General features: G+C 55.0%; 2 protein-coding genes across 2 annotated transcripts; both read right to left on the reverse strand.

The window, feature by feature from the left end:
- Positions 1-1,926: 1,926 nt before the first annotated feature.
- TRIREDRAFT_64778 (uncharacterized protein) lies at positions 1,927-3,074 on the reverse strand (the record flags this gene model as incomplete). Its single annotated transcript, XM_006966823.1, has 2 exons — positions 1,927-2,232; positions 2,283-3,074. Coding segments are annotated over 2 exons (1,098 nt in total), but the record flags the coding sequence as incomplete, so codon positions are not given.
- A 2,180-nt stretch (positions 3,075-5,254) lies between these two features.
- TRIREDRAFT_4663 (uncharacterized protein) lies at positions 5,255-7,323 on the reverse strand (the record flags this gene model as incomplete). Its single annotated transcript, XM_006966636.1, has 3 exons — positions 5,255-6,743; positions 6,803-7,038; positions 7,153-7,323. 3 exons carry the CDS (start codon positions 7,321-7,323, stop codon positions 5,255-5,257), a joined length of 1,896 nt encoding a protein of 631 aa, XP_006966698.1.
- Positions 7,324-17,574: the final 10,251 nt, after the last annotated feature.

Here is a 17,574-nt window from a genome sequence, read left to right on the forward strand (position 1 = left end):
CGTGACGTCTTGCTATGGTGCAAGCAACAAGGCTTTGACACCGTCACGTCTCCCCAAGAGTCTCTCTTTCTCTCTCTCTCTCTCCTTGGGAGCCAGAGGCAGAAATTGCCAAAGCCAAAAGGTACGACAAGGTACGACTTGGGCAGACTCTCCTATATCGAGTAGTATCCCAAAAGAGAAGACGCAAGAAGACGAAAGCGTTCTCCCCTTTGGGGGAGGTGCTCAAGAAGCCTGGAGAGTGCTAGGTTTCACAACACCTTTGTACGCTTCCAACGGAACTTGGTTGTAGCCTGGAAAAAGGCACCTTTCGCGTCCTTGTTTGGTAACTTTGTTCAAGAGATTGTTTACGCGAAAAAAAAAGGCAGGCAACGGGAGAGAGAAAGAAGAAGAAGAAGAGACCCGAATAAGCCGCCGAGATCTGCAAACACTTGTTTCGGAAGAGTAAACAGAGACACAAAAGGGGGGGGGCGGAGGGAGGTTGCTGTCAATATGAGGACGAGAATCCACACAGATGGCACCTAGATATTCGGAGTAGGTAGGCTTCAAGCCGAGATCACGGCCAAGAACAAGAAAAGGAACCAAGTAAGGGGTAATTCTGTAGAGTATCAGCAAGGCGTTGTAGAATTCCTGGAAGAGAAAAAGAGAGAAGAGAAGAGGAAAAGGAAGAGGAAGAAGAAAAAAAATGAGTTCCAACTTGAATGTCCGTCGGCGAGGAAGTCCGTGTCCGATTCAGGCCTGATCTCCCAGGCGGCAAATGGAGACGCTTGACGCCCGGGGTTTCCTGTGCAGCCTCTTCTTTTTTTTTTCTTTCCCGCGATCACGCGGCTGTCTCTCTTGCTCTCGCCGCCTTGCGGAGAAAACTCTGGTTCGCAGAGAATGAGGAGCAGAGAGACGGTGATTGTGGTGTTGCTGATGCCGATGATTCTCCTCACACTCGTGAGTGAAAAATGGCAAGATTTGCTTCCGTAAATCAAAGTAACAACGCGCTTGTTTGCGTCGACACAAACAAAAACCGCCCCAAGCGACCAAGACGATCGATGCTCAGAAAGTGTCGTGATCCTCAGATCGTTCAAAGTTCAGAACCCCGGGGAAACGGAAGAATCGAGGGTGAAAGGGGGGGGGGGGAGTGTACTAGGGAAAAGAGCAGGCAGTAGTAATAGTAAGAAGCCAAACCGGGGAGGCAAAAGGGGAGAGAGAGGGGGGGGGGGAAGGTAAGTAGAAGAGACACCAGAGAAGACAGGAAGCTTTCCCCGGATACATAACGAAAGAGAAAAACAGACGGCCCGGTCGTTGGAGCGTGTATTCTGATTCAGAGTACAGCCGCGAGAGAGATTCAAGAGTCATGCCCACGTGCCACGTCATGCAGCCTTGTCTATTGTGCCCACAGAACGAACAATAACGCAACAAATGAGGAGCCGAGAATCGACCGCTTCTGCTTTGCCAATAGGAGGCGCTCCGGCTTGGGCGTGTGGATTGAGATCGAAGCGGAATGCGTCTGCCGCTTCCCCGTCTTCTGCTGCTCCGGATCGTGATGGTGAATCATCGTATCATGTTGGAGAAAGACTCCGGAAGCTATTGCGAGTGCGAGGCAGCAAACGGGGTTCACGCGGGCCGGTGAGGTCATGTAGTTCGAAACGGGAGACGGTGTGCTCTAGGTGCGTGGGCGTCAAGAAATATAGCCGCGCGAGTGTATCTCGTCACAGGTCTATGCAGGTCTAGGGGCCATGTAGATGTTCGTGTCCGTCATCGTACGTGATCATAGATCATCATCGTTCTAGCGGGGGTGTCTATATGAGTCCATGTGTCTAAAGGTCTCCAAGCTCTAGTCTATCAAGGTCCTTTTGTTTTCCCCCCTCCCTTCTATCCGTCGTCTATCGTCTATATCCCACCGACACTCCTCATCCTCGTCATCACTGATTCATGATATCACGTCGTCAAAGGTGACCCGCCCCGCGAAAAGATGCCCAACCAGCACTTGACCTGGCCCTCCTCCTCATCCTCGCCCCAATCATCCTCCCCGGCAAGCTCGCTCTCCTCCTCGCAGAACAGCGGCGTCTCCAGATCCAGCATGGCCTGCTTGAAAGCCTCCAGGAGCCTCCGCGTGGTGTCATCCCGCTTGGGCACCATGACCACCGCCCTGGATTCAGAGCCGAGCGCGAGGTTCTGGCAGATGGCCGAAGCGAGAAGGCCCGGGTGATCATCGTCGTACATGGGATCAGCAGCGAGGACGAGCTATTCGGCAGAAAAAAAAACAAACAGCATTAGACACAGCAGTCATACACGAAGATCATGGTAGTGAATAATAATAAACTTGCCTTGAACTGAAAGGGTTCTCCAAAGAGGTCCTGGTCAATCTCGTCCTCCCCTCCACCCCAGGTAAGCGGCCCAACCGACATGGATCCCCCGCGAGCCTCCACCAGGCTCCTGTTCCTCTCCGTGTTGTCCTTGAGATTGGGCACAATGTTGGGCAAGTCGCTCAGAATGACATGCGTCTGCCACAGCGCCGCCGCCGCAACGCCCAGCAGCCCCGTCCCCGAGCCGAGCTCCAGCACCGTCGGCGGCGGCTGCCCCAGCGTCTCGTCAAACAGCTTGAACAGCGACGTGGCCGCCAGCCGCGGCAGATGGCGCGACAGCACGTACGACGACCCCCACGTCTTGAAGCCCAGCGAGTCGCCCGTCAGCGCGGGCTCCTTGATGATGAGCTCAAAGGGCTCGCAGGCCACGCCGTCCCCTTCAAACGGCCACCGCCTCGTCACCTCGCCCATGGCCGTCCTGCCGCACCGCTCCGACATGCGCTTGCTGGCGAGCTCCCAGAGGACCTCCTGCTTGTCGTAGTCGTCGATCCAGGCCAGCGGGCTCTTGATGACGGACGAGAGGTAGCGCGTGACTTCGGCCTTGCGCTGGGTCGCCAGGGATTCCTGCTGGGCGAGGATGTCTGCCTGTCGCTGCCTGTGGTTCCAGACGGGGGGGCTCAGCTCCAGGCTCTGGAGGATGCCGAGGAGCTCTTCGTAGCTCGGCCGCTGCCACATTTGCGGGAAGTCTTCCGGTGCGAGAGACGCCATGATGAATGATGAGGTCGTTGTGAAAATCGCAAAGCCAATCAAAGTCGTAAAGTAAAAGAAAAAGAGAAAGAGAGAGAGAGAGAGAGAGAAATAGATGAACGAGCGGTAAGGAGATGCCAAAGACGCCGTGAGACCAATCTCAAGAAAAAGAAGGAAAAAGAAAGCCTCTCGTGCCGAGAGCAAAGTTCTAAATGGCTATCATGATGAAGTCGTATATCGTGATATATCTTCTAAGTGTCCAGCAGTCGCGTTGTTCTCACAGAACCACAAGAGGGCTCCTATAAAGAAACCTTTTCAAGAGAAGTTCAGCTCACATACAGAATGTCACCGCACAAGAATGACAAAATTCCAAAAAAGAAGAAAAAAAATCGGACCCTCTGACTTATGTAAGCAATAGGGAAAAGGTACTCCAGGATTCCGAGTGGAAGGAATCACCAAAAGAAGTGGAACCTCCTTACACCCCACGTGGGGAGAACCTTCCAAGCCCATTTACCTGATGTACATGCAAGTACTCACCTTACCTTACCTACTAGTACTTTAGGTATTTTACTTACCTACCTACCTATTTACCTCAAAGGCGCACGCAGCAGCAGAAAGGAAAAGTACCTACCTTATAAAAACGATAAAGCAATAGTATGCACCAACAAGGACTCGACTGGTGGAAACGCGGCCTTGAAAGAAGAACCTGGAACAGTAACAAACAGAGCGCAGATTACATCCGCCAGACGGTGCTATTTTAGGACAAGACACACGGACGCTCCATCGCGGGCTGACCTACCTCAATACCTACCGTAGGTGTATCGTATGGTCCTTGAAGCCAATCTGATAAATTACAGTACTCAACATGGGGTCGGCAAGGTGGCAAATCACATCACATCCATCCATCCATCCATCCATCCATCAATCAAATCATCAAATAGCACTCAGTATCTTGCATATTATTAGCAGGACCATCAGGAAAAGGGGACCTGCACGCTCTAGTAGGGTAGCTCCCACACATCTTCCATCTTCCATCCCCATCTCCCATGACCTTAGTGCAAAGCAATAGTAGTGCAAAAGTATTCAGCTATTCCTAGTACCTAGTGTATCCATCAAATCAAACAAGCCCCAGCATGAAACAAAACGCGATACAGCAAACATCCAACCCGAGTTGTTTCAACGTCCTGCAAGCCCTTTACACTCCGTTCCGTGACTCCTCGGCCCACGGCTAGCACCTGAATCCAGTCACTAGGTACAAGAACTAAGGTAAATAGCCTTGAGGTAGGTAGTAGTAGGTAGGTATTGAGAGAGTGTGTAAGGTAGTACCTGGGTACCTTACACTACCCTACCAGTACCTGGCGCATACCTGCGGCCAGCCACATTCTAGAACCCAGCAGCATCCGATCCGGCCAAAGCCGCTGATCAGCAGAGAGATCTTCATGCTGATGTTGATCCCCTTCGCATGCCATGGCTTAGCAGCGCGGCTGCATCCATCCCTCGCGCAAGCCGCGGCAGAATGACATCAGCACCATCGTCACGGGCATGCAACAATAAGACTTCATTCAGCGAACAGGTTTCCTCATTTTTTTGGGGCCTCGTTGCGCGCACAAGGCTTTTTCTGTATCTGGCATCTACTGCTGTACCTCCACCTATAACAGGTATTCCATGCCGGCTGTGTAAAGCCAGAGGCGCTTCAGCACTACCTACTCAATAATCGTCGCCCGCGTACTCTGTGCCAGGGCCTTGCGGGTGAAAAATTCCATCAAGCAATTCAGTCAAATCATCCTCTGCTCGTCTCCTTGCTCGAGACTCTAAAATCGAATGGTATCAAGCCATATCCTGCCTGCGCCAGAGCGTGCCTATCCTAAAGGCCTCGCTGCGAGATGCAAAAATCCGTTGCCCAAATGTCCTTGGGGTAAATGCACAGGTGCTCATTGTTTGCCGGAACGCCACAAGTAGTAAAAAGAAAAAGAAGGGAAAAAACAACAGAAAAAGCAAAAACAGCCGGTCCCTTTTTGGTGCTATTATCGAAATCGAATCGTCATTTCAACTTGTGAATCGTAAAGTCTCCCTTGTACGTTGGGGGCATTGGAGTTTCTCTCGCTGTAGTATTCGAGGACGTGGGCGCTGGCAAAGCCCAGTCCTTGCAGTTTCAGTTCGAGGTGCGTTTCAATGTGCAGTGCTCGTAGTCGTAGTCGGAGGGCCCTTCGTGCTTAATCTCTCGCGGGCGAGCACTCCCTGTAAATCTCCTTCTTCAGGGCTTCGAGTCGGCCTCTCATATCAATCAGGTCGGACAGCTTTTCGCGAGGCGGATTATCCAGCGCCGAGATCTCGTGGTGCAACGCCTCATATTGCTGGTAGTAAGTCCTAAACTTAGTAGCCTTACGTACGATATCCATCGAGACGCTCTCGGCCGGGCGCCGCTTCGCAGCCAGAGGCTTGGACTCCATATCCGCCTTTCGCTTCATCTTCGGGGCCGGCGGTGCGTCGTTGTCGAGGTCGGACGCGTTCGTGGGCGGCGAGGAAGCCAGGGGAGATGACTTGGTCGGCGACGTGTTCTTGCTCTTGAACGACGACGACACAGCCGTGCCACGGGAGTTGACGCTGGCGTCCGACGGGCGGTGCTTGAGCGCGGGCAGTGCCTGCTGTCTCGGCTTGATGCGCTTCGACAGCGGCGTTCCGGAGCTGGAGCTGGAGTCCTCCTCTTCCCGGGGTCTCTTGGCGGGCGCCGACGGGCGGGCTGGGGCATTGACGGGCGGCCGGCCGGCGACGATGACGGTGTCCTTGACCTTGGAGGCCGCAGGCTTCGGCTTCGGTTTGGCGACGGGAGGCGCAGCCGGGGCCTCATCGCCAGAGTCGTCCGAGTTGACAATGATCTCCTGGGACAGTATCCGTCTGTCGTTGCCCTTGGAGGCACCAGCCTTGGCCTTGGTGGGGGAAGCCTTTGGCGGAGCGGCTTTCGCCTTGGCCTTGGCGACACCGCCCTTGGAGGGAGCGAGTAACCGTTTGACCTGTGCCTCCTGACTGGTCGGTTTCTTCGCCTTGGTTGGGAGGGGGTTGGAGGCTGATCGTGACATCTTCTCGCCTCCAGCCTTTGCCTTGTCGGCGGCCATGCCATCGTCGGACGTGGATCCGTCGTCAGCCTTCTGCACCTTGATCTTGGGCGCGCCCATTGCGATGGAGGCCTGCAGCCGGCTCAGGCATTTGCCCCTGCCGCGCTCCTCCTTGGGGAGCAGCTTCTGCCACACAGCCTCGGAGGAAGAGAGCCTCTGCTTGTCGTATTGGCGGATCGCATTGTCGATGGCGTTCTGCCGCTCCTCTTGGGAGGGGTAGTTGTAGCTCCATACGTCGAGCTCCTTCCAGTACGTCTTGCGCATGGTCCAAGTATCTGAGGCGGCGTTGTGCTCGGCCACCTTTTCGAGGGTCGGCCGGAAGTCGTGCTCGTTGCCCTCCCACTTCTTCCTCAGGTATTCGGTCGACCGGTCTTTGGCGGCCAACTCGTGAACGAGAATCACACGCTGCTCCTTGGCACGTTCCATAGCTTGCTGGGATGCAGTGAGTGTCGGGTTCAACGAGGGCGAGGTGATGTCGTGGAGGCTGGGCGAGGTGGGCAGAGAGGCGGTCTTGGAGCCATAGTCGGAAATTGGCTTCGCCCTCGACTTGGCCGACGCCTTGGCCTCGGGCACTTTTGCGATGCGAGCTCTGACAAAGGGGTGTTAACACACACACAACACCAACAGCGACACGCAGATAGCACAAACCTCTCTCGCGCTGCTTCATGTGCGGCTAAACCATTTTGCAAAGTCTCAATGTCAGAATCTAGCCCAGGAGTAGACGCCTTGCGGGAGGGCCTACCAGGCTTCGCAAAGACATTGCTTGTGTATGGGATTCGCTCCGCTTGGCGGGTGGACTCGAAGGGCCGGGTCAGGTATATGTCGTAATCGGCAGAATCGTTGGGAGGAGCGATGCGGTGCGTCTTGGAGCCGTATTGGATTGACTAAAACAGACAAGGAGCACAGAGCAGTCAGCACATCAAGTTGGCCCAATGGTGGGTTTCCCCCCCTTGTGGGAGACACTGAGCTGGAGAGGGAGAGGACGGTCCCGAACTTACGGGAGTTGAACCCAGCGAAAGGCGCACATCCTCGCCGCTGCGTGACGACTGGATGATGGACTCGATAGTCGACTTGTCGAGCTGGACGTGGAAAGCCTGAGGCGGCACGTTGGACTCGGAGCCGGACTCGGTCAACCGCAGGCCGCCTTCCGGGACCTTGAGCGAGTTCATGTCGGCGACTGGCGATTGCTTGGTGCGTGTGCGAGGTTCGAGAGAATGCAGCTTCCCAGTCCGCAGACGAGGCAGAGAAGAAAACACCGGGAATTTGCAGACGAGGGTTCGGATGTGGGAGTTTGGTTGCAGCAGCAGCAGCACGGGTGCTGCGTTTAAATAGGATCCGCAGTTGAGCTCGAACTTTGGGCGAGGGCTTGTTTCAATCAGACTCAACTGAGGAAAACAAACTCTATGAATGGCAAGGCGGACGCCACATGATCGATTGAAGGTTCGTGGCGCCCAGGAAGTGAACAATAGGGTGCGAGGCGGGCGAAGCCAAAGTGAGGCCAAGGTGAAGCGAAGCCGAAGTGAATGAATGGGGGAAGACAAAGGGCGAGTCACATCCAGGCAGCGCGGTGGGCCAGCCAATACAGGACGGGACTGGGTGCTTTGTCGATCCGGGCCTGCTGTGTGCAGATAGCCAGAAAGGCGGCGGAGGAGCGCCAAAGGACTGAGGCTCGCGGTGGCAGGCAATCGCAGGCACAAAGACGGCGGGCGGATGAGGTTGCGTGGGAGAGGGAAAAGAGTGCAATGATGCAGCTCTCGCGGTGGAGAGTCAGTAGGTAGTGAGGTAGGTAGTAGGTAGTAGGTAGCAGCAACGGGAGAAGGGACTGGAGGCAGAAGAGCCCAGGCAAGGCCAGTCAAGTCCAGCGCAGTTGGGGGAGCGGAGACAATGGCGGACGGCGAGCGGGAGGGTGGGAACAGGTACCCAGGGCGTGCTGGTTGCAGTGGTACAGGCAGTATGTACCCAGCAGTACCTCCGACCAGCAGCTGTTGCTGGGGGACTCCCGTCTGTGGGAAACTTGAAGGAGGGGGGGTGCCGGCATCAAGCCAGCCCTCTCTGGAGGTCCCCAGCCCGTACTCGTCGTCCTAGAGGTACCGTGCTGTATACAGGTAACATGAAGGCAACCAGTGAGTTTACCGGTGCCAGTCCGGCTGCAGCCACTGGCCGATACGCAATGATACTCGTCACGCGCGCACGAACGCCTGCGTCTGGCCAGTACTCACAGGTACTCGCTCGCAGCACCTGCTGCGCTACTGCGAAGCCCCCTCGAGGCGCTACAGAACTCACGGCGGCGCACGCCTGGGCAGGGCCAAGGCAGGGCATCGACAGGGCATCGACAGGGCCCCGGACGGGTGGAGGCCCAGCACGAGGAGGTACCCGGAGCTAGAGGCCCAGGTACTTTCAGCACCGCGACCCGGCCGCCAGTCTCCAAGTACTCCTCGTCCTGCAGTGCGCAGCCAAACGCCGTGCGTTGGTACCTAGAGGCTGCCAGCGTCCAAATCACCCGCGTCCTGGCGGCCCCCAGCAGCGCTGCGAGCCCGGCCCCAAGCTGACCGACATTGATCTGGTCGGGTCCCCTTCCACTTTGTTTCCCAATCGCCCAGCATCCAGGTCTGCAGCGTACCGGGTCGACCTTACGGGACCTCTTCCGGTACCTTCGACGACAGGCCAAAAGGCGGGCCAGGGCAGCGCCGCCAGGCCAAGGAGCTCCCAGCCTAACGCGGCAGAGTTTAGCCTCGCGGGACCAGGGCCAAGTACCCCGAGGTACCTCGCTGGGGTCGGGTAACCTTCATTCCACTGGAAGTCGGCTGGCCTCAATGGCTCGGAGCCCTTCCATGTCCTATTACTGGTGCTGCCAAAATAAGGCGCCGAGCGCAGTTGTTTCTTGTGTGATACACGCCGACATACGTGACGGGTGAGTGAGCCACTCTCGTACTGGCAGAGACAATGCACCCAACTTCACTTTGGTGCACGAGTAAGGCGAGAGGGCAGCCCAGCCTCGGCGCGGCAGAAGTGATGAACGGCTCTTCAGTTCGGGCTCACACACTCGGGCTCAGGCCAGTGCGGTCGGCAGCTCAGCATTTGCGATTCACAGCCGACCGTTGCATCATTCCCTCCACTCCGCCCCCTTGGCGCCTGTTCAGAAACGACTCACCTCTCAAGGTACAACAGGTGCAAGTTCTCCGTAATACCGCTCCATATCCATCGACGGGCCAGATGCAGTTTGCCCCATCTCAGATGTGTGCTTCCTTCCCGTCAAGTCCCCTCTCCTTGACCTCCTACTATGCGTCTTGTAGTGCCACCGGATGTCCCCCCTTTTACCCTTCGAGTTTGACTGCTGCTCTCCTACATAAGGTAGGCTGTATCTTATCTAAGTGCACCAGGAGCCCACAGACATTCATCAGAAGCTGCCGACGCAGTCCAGCGAGTCGTCCTCAATGTGCGGGACTGCTGTTCCTTCATCAGGCACGGCAACGCACAGGCCCTGTCAGCACCAGATTGCTCCAGAAAAGCAACCTACCCAAAGGCAATTCCTCTGGCAGAACGGCTATGGAACCCGAATGTGGCCCAGGCCATCCGGATTCTGGTGCAACGGGTTCAATTGAAAGTGCCCGTGATACCAGAACTGCACGCGCAGGTGTCTCTGTGGCCGGGTAAGGGTAACATTTGCCAGCAGACATCAATCAATGTCGACTCCAGCCACGCCCCCCCTTCCCCGTTTTTCGCCAGCGGGCGGTCGTGGCTTGAGGTGAAGCGAAGCACGCTGTCGATTGTACGTGCATGCTGCAGCCACAGTCGCACAGCAGTGAGGTAGCGAGCGCCTTGTCCCGGTCAGTCGAGCAGCGCCAATGGGGCAAAGGCAAAGGAGCGCCCAAGATGATGACGATGATGCTCTGCAGAGGAACGATATCTAGGCAAGGTGATAGTATCTATCTGGTAGTATTCGGTTTGCGTCTGCTGAGCACCGTGGTGTCCCGGTAAGCTTTTGCGTGCGTGCCACAGACTGGATGGAGTCTTGACATGCACATGACGAGGCACCCGGATGTCAGTCCCTGTGCCTTGTCCCTCTGTACCTGTAAGTACCTCCTCCTACTCTAGGTACCTACCTAGGTAGGTACTCACCTCTGCCGGTCCCTGCCTCGCTCAAGCCTCTAAGCCGTATGGAGATCGCCGGAGCAGGGAGCTAAACCAGCATGACGGTACAAAGTACATTGGATGCTTGCTTTCAATGACAAACCCATCTCACAGATTCCATACAACAAACTCGCAGCTCATCCCTAGGTATATATTCCATAATCGAACATCGATTGGTCTGATAAGTATAAATTGGGCACCATTTCTTGACTAGAGACGTCTCCGGTCTTCGGTTCTGCTTCCATCGGATCACTCTCCGCAACGCAGCAAACACAGCCTGGGCAACTTCCACTTGCGGGTTTGCATAGTAGGTCCTGTGACACCGAGTTGGCCGCCCATGCCGCCTGATTCGCCTGATGAGCGTCGCCTGGAATTTCCCTGACAGCCGCGTCCGCAGTATTGGACAATTCTGTGTAAGCGGGAAGAGCGTCCAATCACGATGCAATGGACGCCTTCTTGGGAGGGAAATGGGCAGAAGGGGGAGGGAGGGGGGTGTCGGATTGGGTTGCGCCTCTGCCAGCGACAGCCCTATGGTGGACTATTCCAGCGCCGTCTAGATTAGCTGGGAGGCAACCCTGTGAGAAATGCTGGACCTTACCGAAACGACAATCCTTGGGGAATGGGCTGTTGAACGAGACTTGAGACGGCACCGAGACGGACGGGAAGATGCCTTTCGGGTCTATCTGACCCCATCAGCTATACTAGCGAGCATTGGTGTGTCGACAATGCCATGCCGTGCGAGGGAAGCCGGAGGACACTCCCCACGCCTCGTGTTTGTAGGGTAAGTGAGGACAAAACAACACTGAACCGAACGCACGACAATCTCATATCTCGACTTGCATTGGATGGAAACGAGGCCATTGCAAATATGTAGACACCTCCTACCGTCCCACATGTTCGACTTGCGCACAAAAGTGCGTGCATCCTTCGAGGTCGTAAGGCATGAAGCACAGATTCTCCAAGTCCAAATCCCAGGTCTCAGCCGCCCACCACTCAGAGGCAGCATCTCGCGTCACGCTGCACCATGACATCTTGTGCCCGCGTCCATCCTAGGCCAATGTGCCTCTCTTCTACCTCTCCTGGTATGCATGATCATTAGGCCTACCTACCTTATGTACTGGCGGCGCTGCGTGGGCTCGGTGAGTCGCCAACTTTTGCGCCAAGGCGAGAAGAGGCGAGACTTCAGAGGTAGATAGTTTAGGTGGTACACGACACGATGCCCTGCTGACATGACGCAGCAAGGCAACCGTCATTCTTTCTCCCCGCGGGCACTTGGACGAAATGTAGAGACTGGCATGGCCAAGGTGTCGGGGTGCCTCCTCGTAAGTCGATTCGTATTACTACCTTACCGTACCATAGGTTAATAGGTCGGTAGGTATACTTCGTACATGCAGGCCTGCCCGGTGAACCCTCCCGCCCGTCGCCTTGCCCGATGCGCTTACATGTAATAACTGAAGGTGGGCAGCGTCGAGGCTGGCCTTGCAAGGCAAAAATGTCCGCTGACGTCGCCATCGGCATGCCTCAGCACAAGTATGTACAGTACTGTATCAACGGGGCGTACCTATACACGCACATGCAGAGATCATGCCAGGCTTGTGGGCAGTTGATTCGGGTCCGGTCGCCGCAAACCAGCGCTTCTACGGGCTGATGATGCTCTTTGTGCGAGGCATCAAGACAGCCCATCCATACACAAAGGCGCGAACCAGCACGGCTTCGTCAAAGGGTTGTCTCGTGGGGCGGAATGTAGGAATTCGGTTGCCTCTTCCTGTCCTTCCTTTTTGCCCTGCTTTGCCCCGCGAACAACGGGTACCTTTTTCTTGCCTACCTTACCTACCGAGAGGCAACATGAAGGTACCTGTACCTGTCCTACTCCTGGAAGTTGAGAGCGAGAGGTGATGCAGGTACATGTACTTTGGCACGCTGGCTCACTTACGACAAGTGGTGTTACATGCAAGAGCAGCAGATGCAGAAGAAGAGGGAAAAGGTCTGGGCATTCGCCATGACTGGAGGGGTGTGTGTGTGTGTGTGTGTGTGTGTGTGTGTGAGCGTGCGTGCGACATTCCCGCGAATGGGAATTGCATGGCCACCGGTCAGCTCTCGTTACACGCAGCACGAGGCGGTTTCGCCCTGACGCCTTCTCAGGTACGCTTGTCTACCGCTGCTCATCAACTTTCAGGTAGAAGCAGATCTAAGCATAATTGCTCCAGCTTTCACGGCTTTCTGTTGATGATAGTAATTTGGCTCCTCCGCATCCTTCGGGGGGGGCGGTCGGTGCTGACGGCATCTCCCAGCGACCGTGCTGGAGGCCCGCGTTCCTCCTCCTCCAGCCGTCGATGCTGAAACATTCCGTGCTCAGGTCAGCGGGTGCCTGACCCTGCTCTTCTCTTCTGCGCTTGTTCCGCGGGCTAGATACCAAAGTAACAGAGAGCTTTGCATCTCGACTTTTCGCCTCTAGCATGAACACTCTCCTGTATTTGTTGCAGAACGAGGGGACTGGGAATAGGATGCAAGCCGCTCTGCTGTGCCACCAGCGCCGGACCGGAGTAGCGATACACTAGGTATTTGTTCGTACATGTAGTCTGCTCTACTGGGCTTCTAATAGGACACAAGTATCAACCGTTGCAACAGAGGACGCCGTCCAGCTCTGATGGCCGCAAGCCACGCCGGACAGCCAGACGCCCAGCCGTTTGGAACTCCAGGACGGGGTGCAGACCCCCCGCGGGACCCGTCATGTCGAAGCCAAACATCGTCAACTTCATGATAACATGGAGGTAGTAGGTATGTGTGCATGGAGCACACAAGGTAGTAGTACCTATGTATGTATGTACATACCTAGTACCTGTTGATGCAGATACTACCTACCATGAGCAATGCGCACAGGGCGTGGGCGAAACATGTATGACGAAAGAGACTGCAGTCCCGGGCACACAGCATGCGCCCCTGCGCTCTCAAACAAGCGAGAAACAGACGCCTCTTCTCTCCGCCTCTCCGTCTCTCTTCTCTCTTTCTCTCTCTCTCTCTCTCTCTCTCTCTCTCGTCTTACTGCCGCAACGCCCGTCTTGGCCCTGGCTAAAGCGGCTAGAAAAAAGACACCCGAAAGCTGCAAAAGCCGTTGCAGCGGGCCTTGCCTTGTCTGGAACGCAAAAATGCTACGCGGGTTGGGCAGCCCGTCGGTCATCGTCGTCGTCTTTTTGGTCTGGTTGCCACTGAAGAAGTTGGCTTGGCTGACGGCCGGCACTGCCGCAGACGCACGTTGGACCCCAAGGGACCAGACGAATGCCTACCTCATCAACCAGGTTGTGTGTATGTACCTACGAGCATGTACGAGTATGTAGTAGGTAGTATGTCCATGTTGGCACACGCCCCTCCCGCCCCCAGCCTGGCCTGGACGGGAAACATGGAGAGGAGCAATCTGGCTGTGCTTCGTACCTTGCGGATGAACTATCGATGACCTACCGACCTAGATAGTACCTAGTAAATAAGGTGCCTTGTGCCGCTGCCGCTGCTGGCACATGTTTGTCTCGCTGAGAGAAACCATCTCGATCGCACGAGGTAATATTACATGCCGACCTGTCGCAATCGCGCATCGGCGATGCACATATACATACGACGAGCCCTCCCGCCAGGTTCGACCCTTCATGATGCAAGGGAGATGATAGATGGTCGGCCATGCTGCGGAGTAGCGGGATAACAACCAGTAATAGCACGCACGTTCTGCGGGTTGACGAGCATCTAGTACCAGTATCTCCCTTGCCCGAGACACCACCCTTCTCGTTCGACGGGGGGACAGGACCAACGCTGCCGCGAAAAGGCACGCAGCCTGTTCCAGATTGATCTCCCGCGGCTACATGATCCCTAGCAGACAACATCCCGAGCCAATTGGCGCCTCGCGTTGCTGACAGGGTGCTGCTTTGGGGAGGGGGATTCAACGCCCAGTTGCTCAGTTCCCAGACGACAAGCTCTTACGCTGAGCACATGTATCTTGCGAACAAACGACGCGCTACAGTACTGCTATTCATGATGTCCGCCGGGAATGAGGAGATGCGGGAGCGGAACCAAAAGAGTTTACAAAAAGAGGTCTTCTGACCAAGCGGTCTCTCTTGTCTCGAACGTGAGGGCTGGTTGGTTGCCGATTGAGGGACCCCCCCCAACGACAAGGACAAAGCCTTGCCCGGCGGCTAGACCCTGGTGACGATGCCTCGTTCGACAAACAGGCGCGCCGGCTGGGGGTTAAACATTTGCGCTGGTTGGGGCCGAATTTCTCAAGTACTGCACAGGTACATACAGCATGGAGGTTCTTAATACCTGTAGAGGTAGGGAAAGAATGCCCAGGGCAGAGCAGAGCAGGGCAGGGGAACGAAATACGAGTTTGAGGCTTCGCGGGCCATGACAAGGCGTGCACGAACGGCTCATCTGATGTGCAAGCCACCAGCGCACTGGCCAGAATGCTAAGATTGGCTGGGGGGAGACGAGACGAGACGAGACTGCCGCGTCGTGCCTTGGTACTGCACATGTACATACTAGTAGGTACTAGGTAGTATCCTGGCATCATTGGTGACCACAGCCGCGGGTCTGCACCACTGAGATTCGAAGAGCAGAAACCAGATGAAGCAGAGCAGAATCAGATGAATCAAGGGAAGCAGCAACAACAGCAACAGCATCATCATCATCATCATCATCATCATCCGACAGAGACAGACCCGCCAAGCACAAGCATCGCCGAGCCGCTCCGTCAACAGCCGTCACAAAACTCCGCGCTGCATCCGTTTTGCCAATCACGCCTTGGTGCCTCCACGGACGTGCGAATATCCATCTGCTGGCACGTGCCGCTTATTCTCTCCCCAATTGTCCGTCTCGCCGGAAGGAAATGAACAAGGAAAAAGAAAAAATATAAAAGAAAAAAAAAAGGAAAAAAGAAAATAGAAAAAAAAAAAAGGCCCCCAAAACTGATAGTACAGTAATACAAGGAAGGAATTTGATCGTATTATTCCCTCTTCTCCTCGCCGTCCCCTCCCTCCGAGAACCTGTCCCAGCTTCCACATTCGGCTGTGCTTGCCGCTGACGGCGTCGCTGAGACCTTGGCCGTTTGTCAGCTTTCAGGAAGAGAGAGAAAAAGAAAGTAGGAGGCCAATAATCGGGGAACAAAGATTGGCAGTGCTTGATGCTGAACCCAGAGATTTCTCTACGCTAAGCCAGTCTTTCATCAGCAAAAGTTGTCCAGAAGATATACTATAAATCGAACAAAGGCGAGTATGCATCATGGCCATGACGAAGCCCAGCCTCTTCCCCCCCCCAAGCCTGACGGATCCATTTATCTCAATGGCGGACAGGCCCGCTGCAGGCCGCGCAAATCGGGAATGGCGTCGTTTGCGCCACAACAGGTCGCCGGCGTGCAGCAGGTGGCACTAAATAACCTACAACGCGGATGTACTTTCAGGTCCTTCGTGCAAGAGCCTGATGGTGGTGGTGGTTGCCGTGCCTTTCCGCAGACCTAGTACCTTATGTAACTCAAAAGCCTCAAAGCCTTTCGCTCCTCTCCTCCAAGTCTGCTGCCTTCAAGTTCCAGGTTTTCAGTCCATTGCTGAGCAAAGAAAAAGCCGTATCTTGGGTAGATGAAAAGGCTTTGCCCCTGCTCGTAAGTACGTTCGTATCTCCTTGAGCCAAAAGTCGCCAGTCGACACTGCTCAAAGATAAAAAACGCCAGCCCCTCGACCGCCGATCCGGGCCGTTTCAACGCTCCTCCATCTTTTCCTCTGGCCTCCGATCCAGGATCCAGGGGCCCCTTCTCCATCTCTTCGCGGACGCCTCGCCCTGGCGCCGGTGCGGCATCTCTCGGTGTTCGGTGCATGGCGCGATGTCACTCGTCTTCACTGGTGTCTTCTGCCTACCTTAGCCAGTCCGGGACGGCGCACGATGAGTCCAGAATGGCTCTCCATTCCATACCTACCTTACCGAGTCTCCAGTACTGCTGCTACGGTAGCGACTAGCCCATCACTCCCTCACAGAGCACATTCCTGGTACTAGTAGTACTATGTAGTAGTATTGTGTATCGAAATGGCACATGCTGTACTAGTACTATTCGCATCGAGGTAATGGAAGAGAAGAGGGCCGCTTACTTGCGTCTGGCAATCGCCTGATGACATGCTATTTCGTCTCTGTTTCCGATTCGAGGCAGACCGAATGTCGCACAGGAAGGGGGGGGGGGGGGGATTTAAACTACCTACCCACTGGGTATGTGATACGATAGAGGTATTACCTAGTTCTCTGGGCACGGATTATTTCCCTCCCCCTCCTTCAGACGCAACCACTGCACGATTCATTCATCCTCCATCTCATCACATGTTTCAGTCGTTTTCCCAAAGATATCACAGACTCTCTTCCCTCGCTATACTAGTACTCTCTTTGATTCTCTCCCCTCGCTCCCCTTTGTCTCCTCTGTCCATCATGCCTCGCTTAGATATGACTGAATGACATCCTCCTACCTACACATCCAACAGCCCTCTGTGCTGCACGACTTAACAGCATGTAGGTAGTAGTAGTATACCGATTCCGCTTGCTGATGCATGCCTAGCGCGCAAGTCTATTGGAAATAACACTCTTCGTCTACCAATCGGCTATGACCATGACCATGACCATGACCACCCTCACCTCATCAATCCATCATATTGCCTGCAGTCTACTGCTTCTTTTAGGTAGGTCGTAGTACAGTAGCCGTACAGTAAGTAGCGCTTCTTCATGTACGCTCGCCCCTAATACATAGAACCGGCCGTTTATCAATTCTGCCGCGAGACCTTTGCTAGACAAGGTACAGTAGGTCGATGCATGACTTTACCCGTCTATGAAGATTTTTTTTCTCTCTCTCCATGGCTCTGAGAGTCATAACGTCTCGGTTTACTGTATGCTGTGCTTCTGTCTCTCTTGTTCTTGGGGGGGTTAATTCTCTTTCAGTTTTCGTCGTCCCCCTTCTCACGCCCCCATTCAAGTGATGGATGACCTCTGTATACTACTACTAGTACCTAGATTGTAATATCCCCTAACCCAACAGCACGGTCAAGCTAAGCATGGAGAAGATCAAGGCTAATTGTGAGACATACATGCACTAATTCAGAGGGAAAAAGAAAAAAGAAAAACAAGCTTGACAAGCGACACCCAACAACCACCTCGTGTGCACATACCGAGCGGCAGCGGCAACAGATGCTGCCTCGTTCGTGATGAGAATCTACTTGTACCTACCTACCTAGTCTACAATCACCCCTCCCCTGCCCCCTCTGGCCACCCTCCTCCTCCTC

The sequence above is a fragment of the Trichoderma reesei genome (genome assembly GCF_000167675.1).
Source record: "Trichoderma reesei QM6a unplaced genomic scaffold TRIREscaffold_14, whole genome shotgun sequence".
NCBI classification, from domain to species: Eukaryota; Fungi; Ascomycota; class Sordariomycetes; order Hypocreales; family Hypocreaceae; genus Trichoderma; species Trichoderma reesei.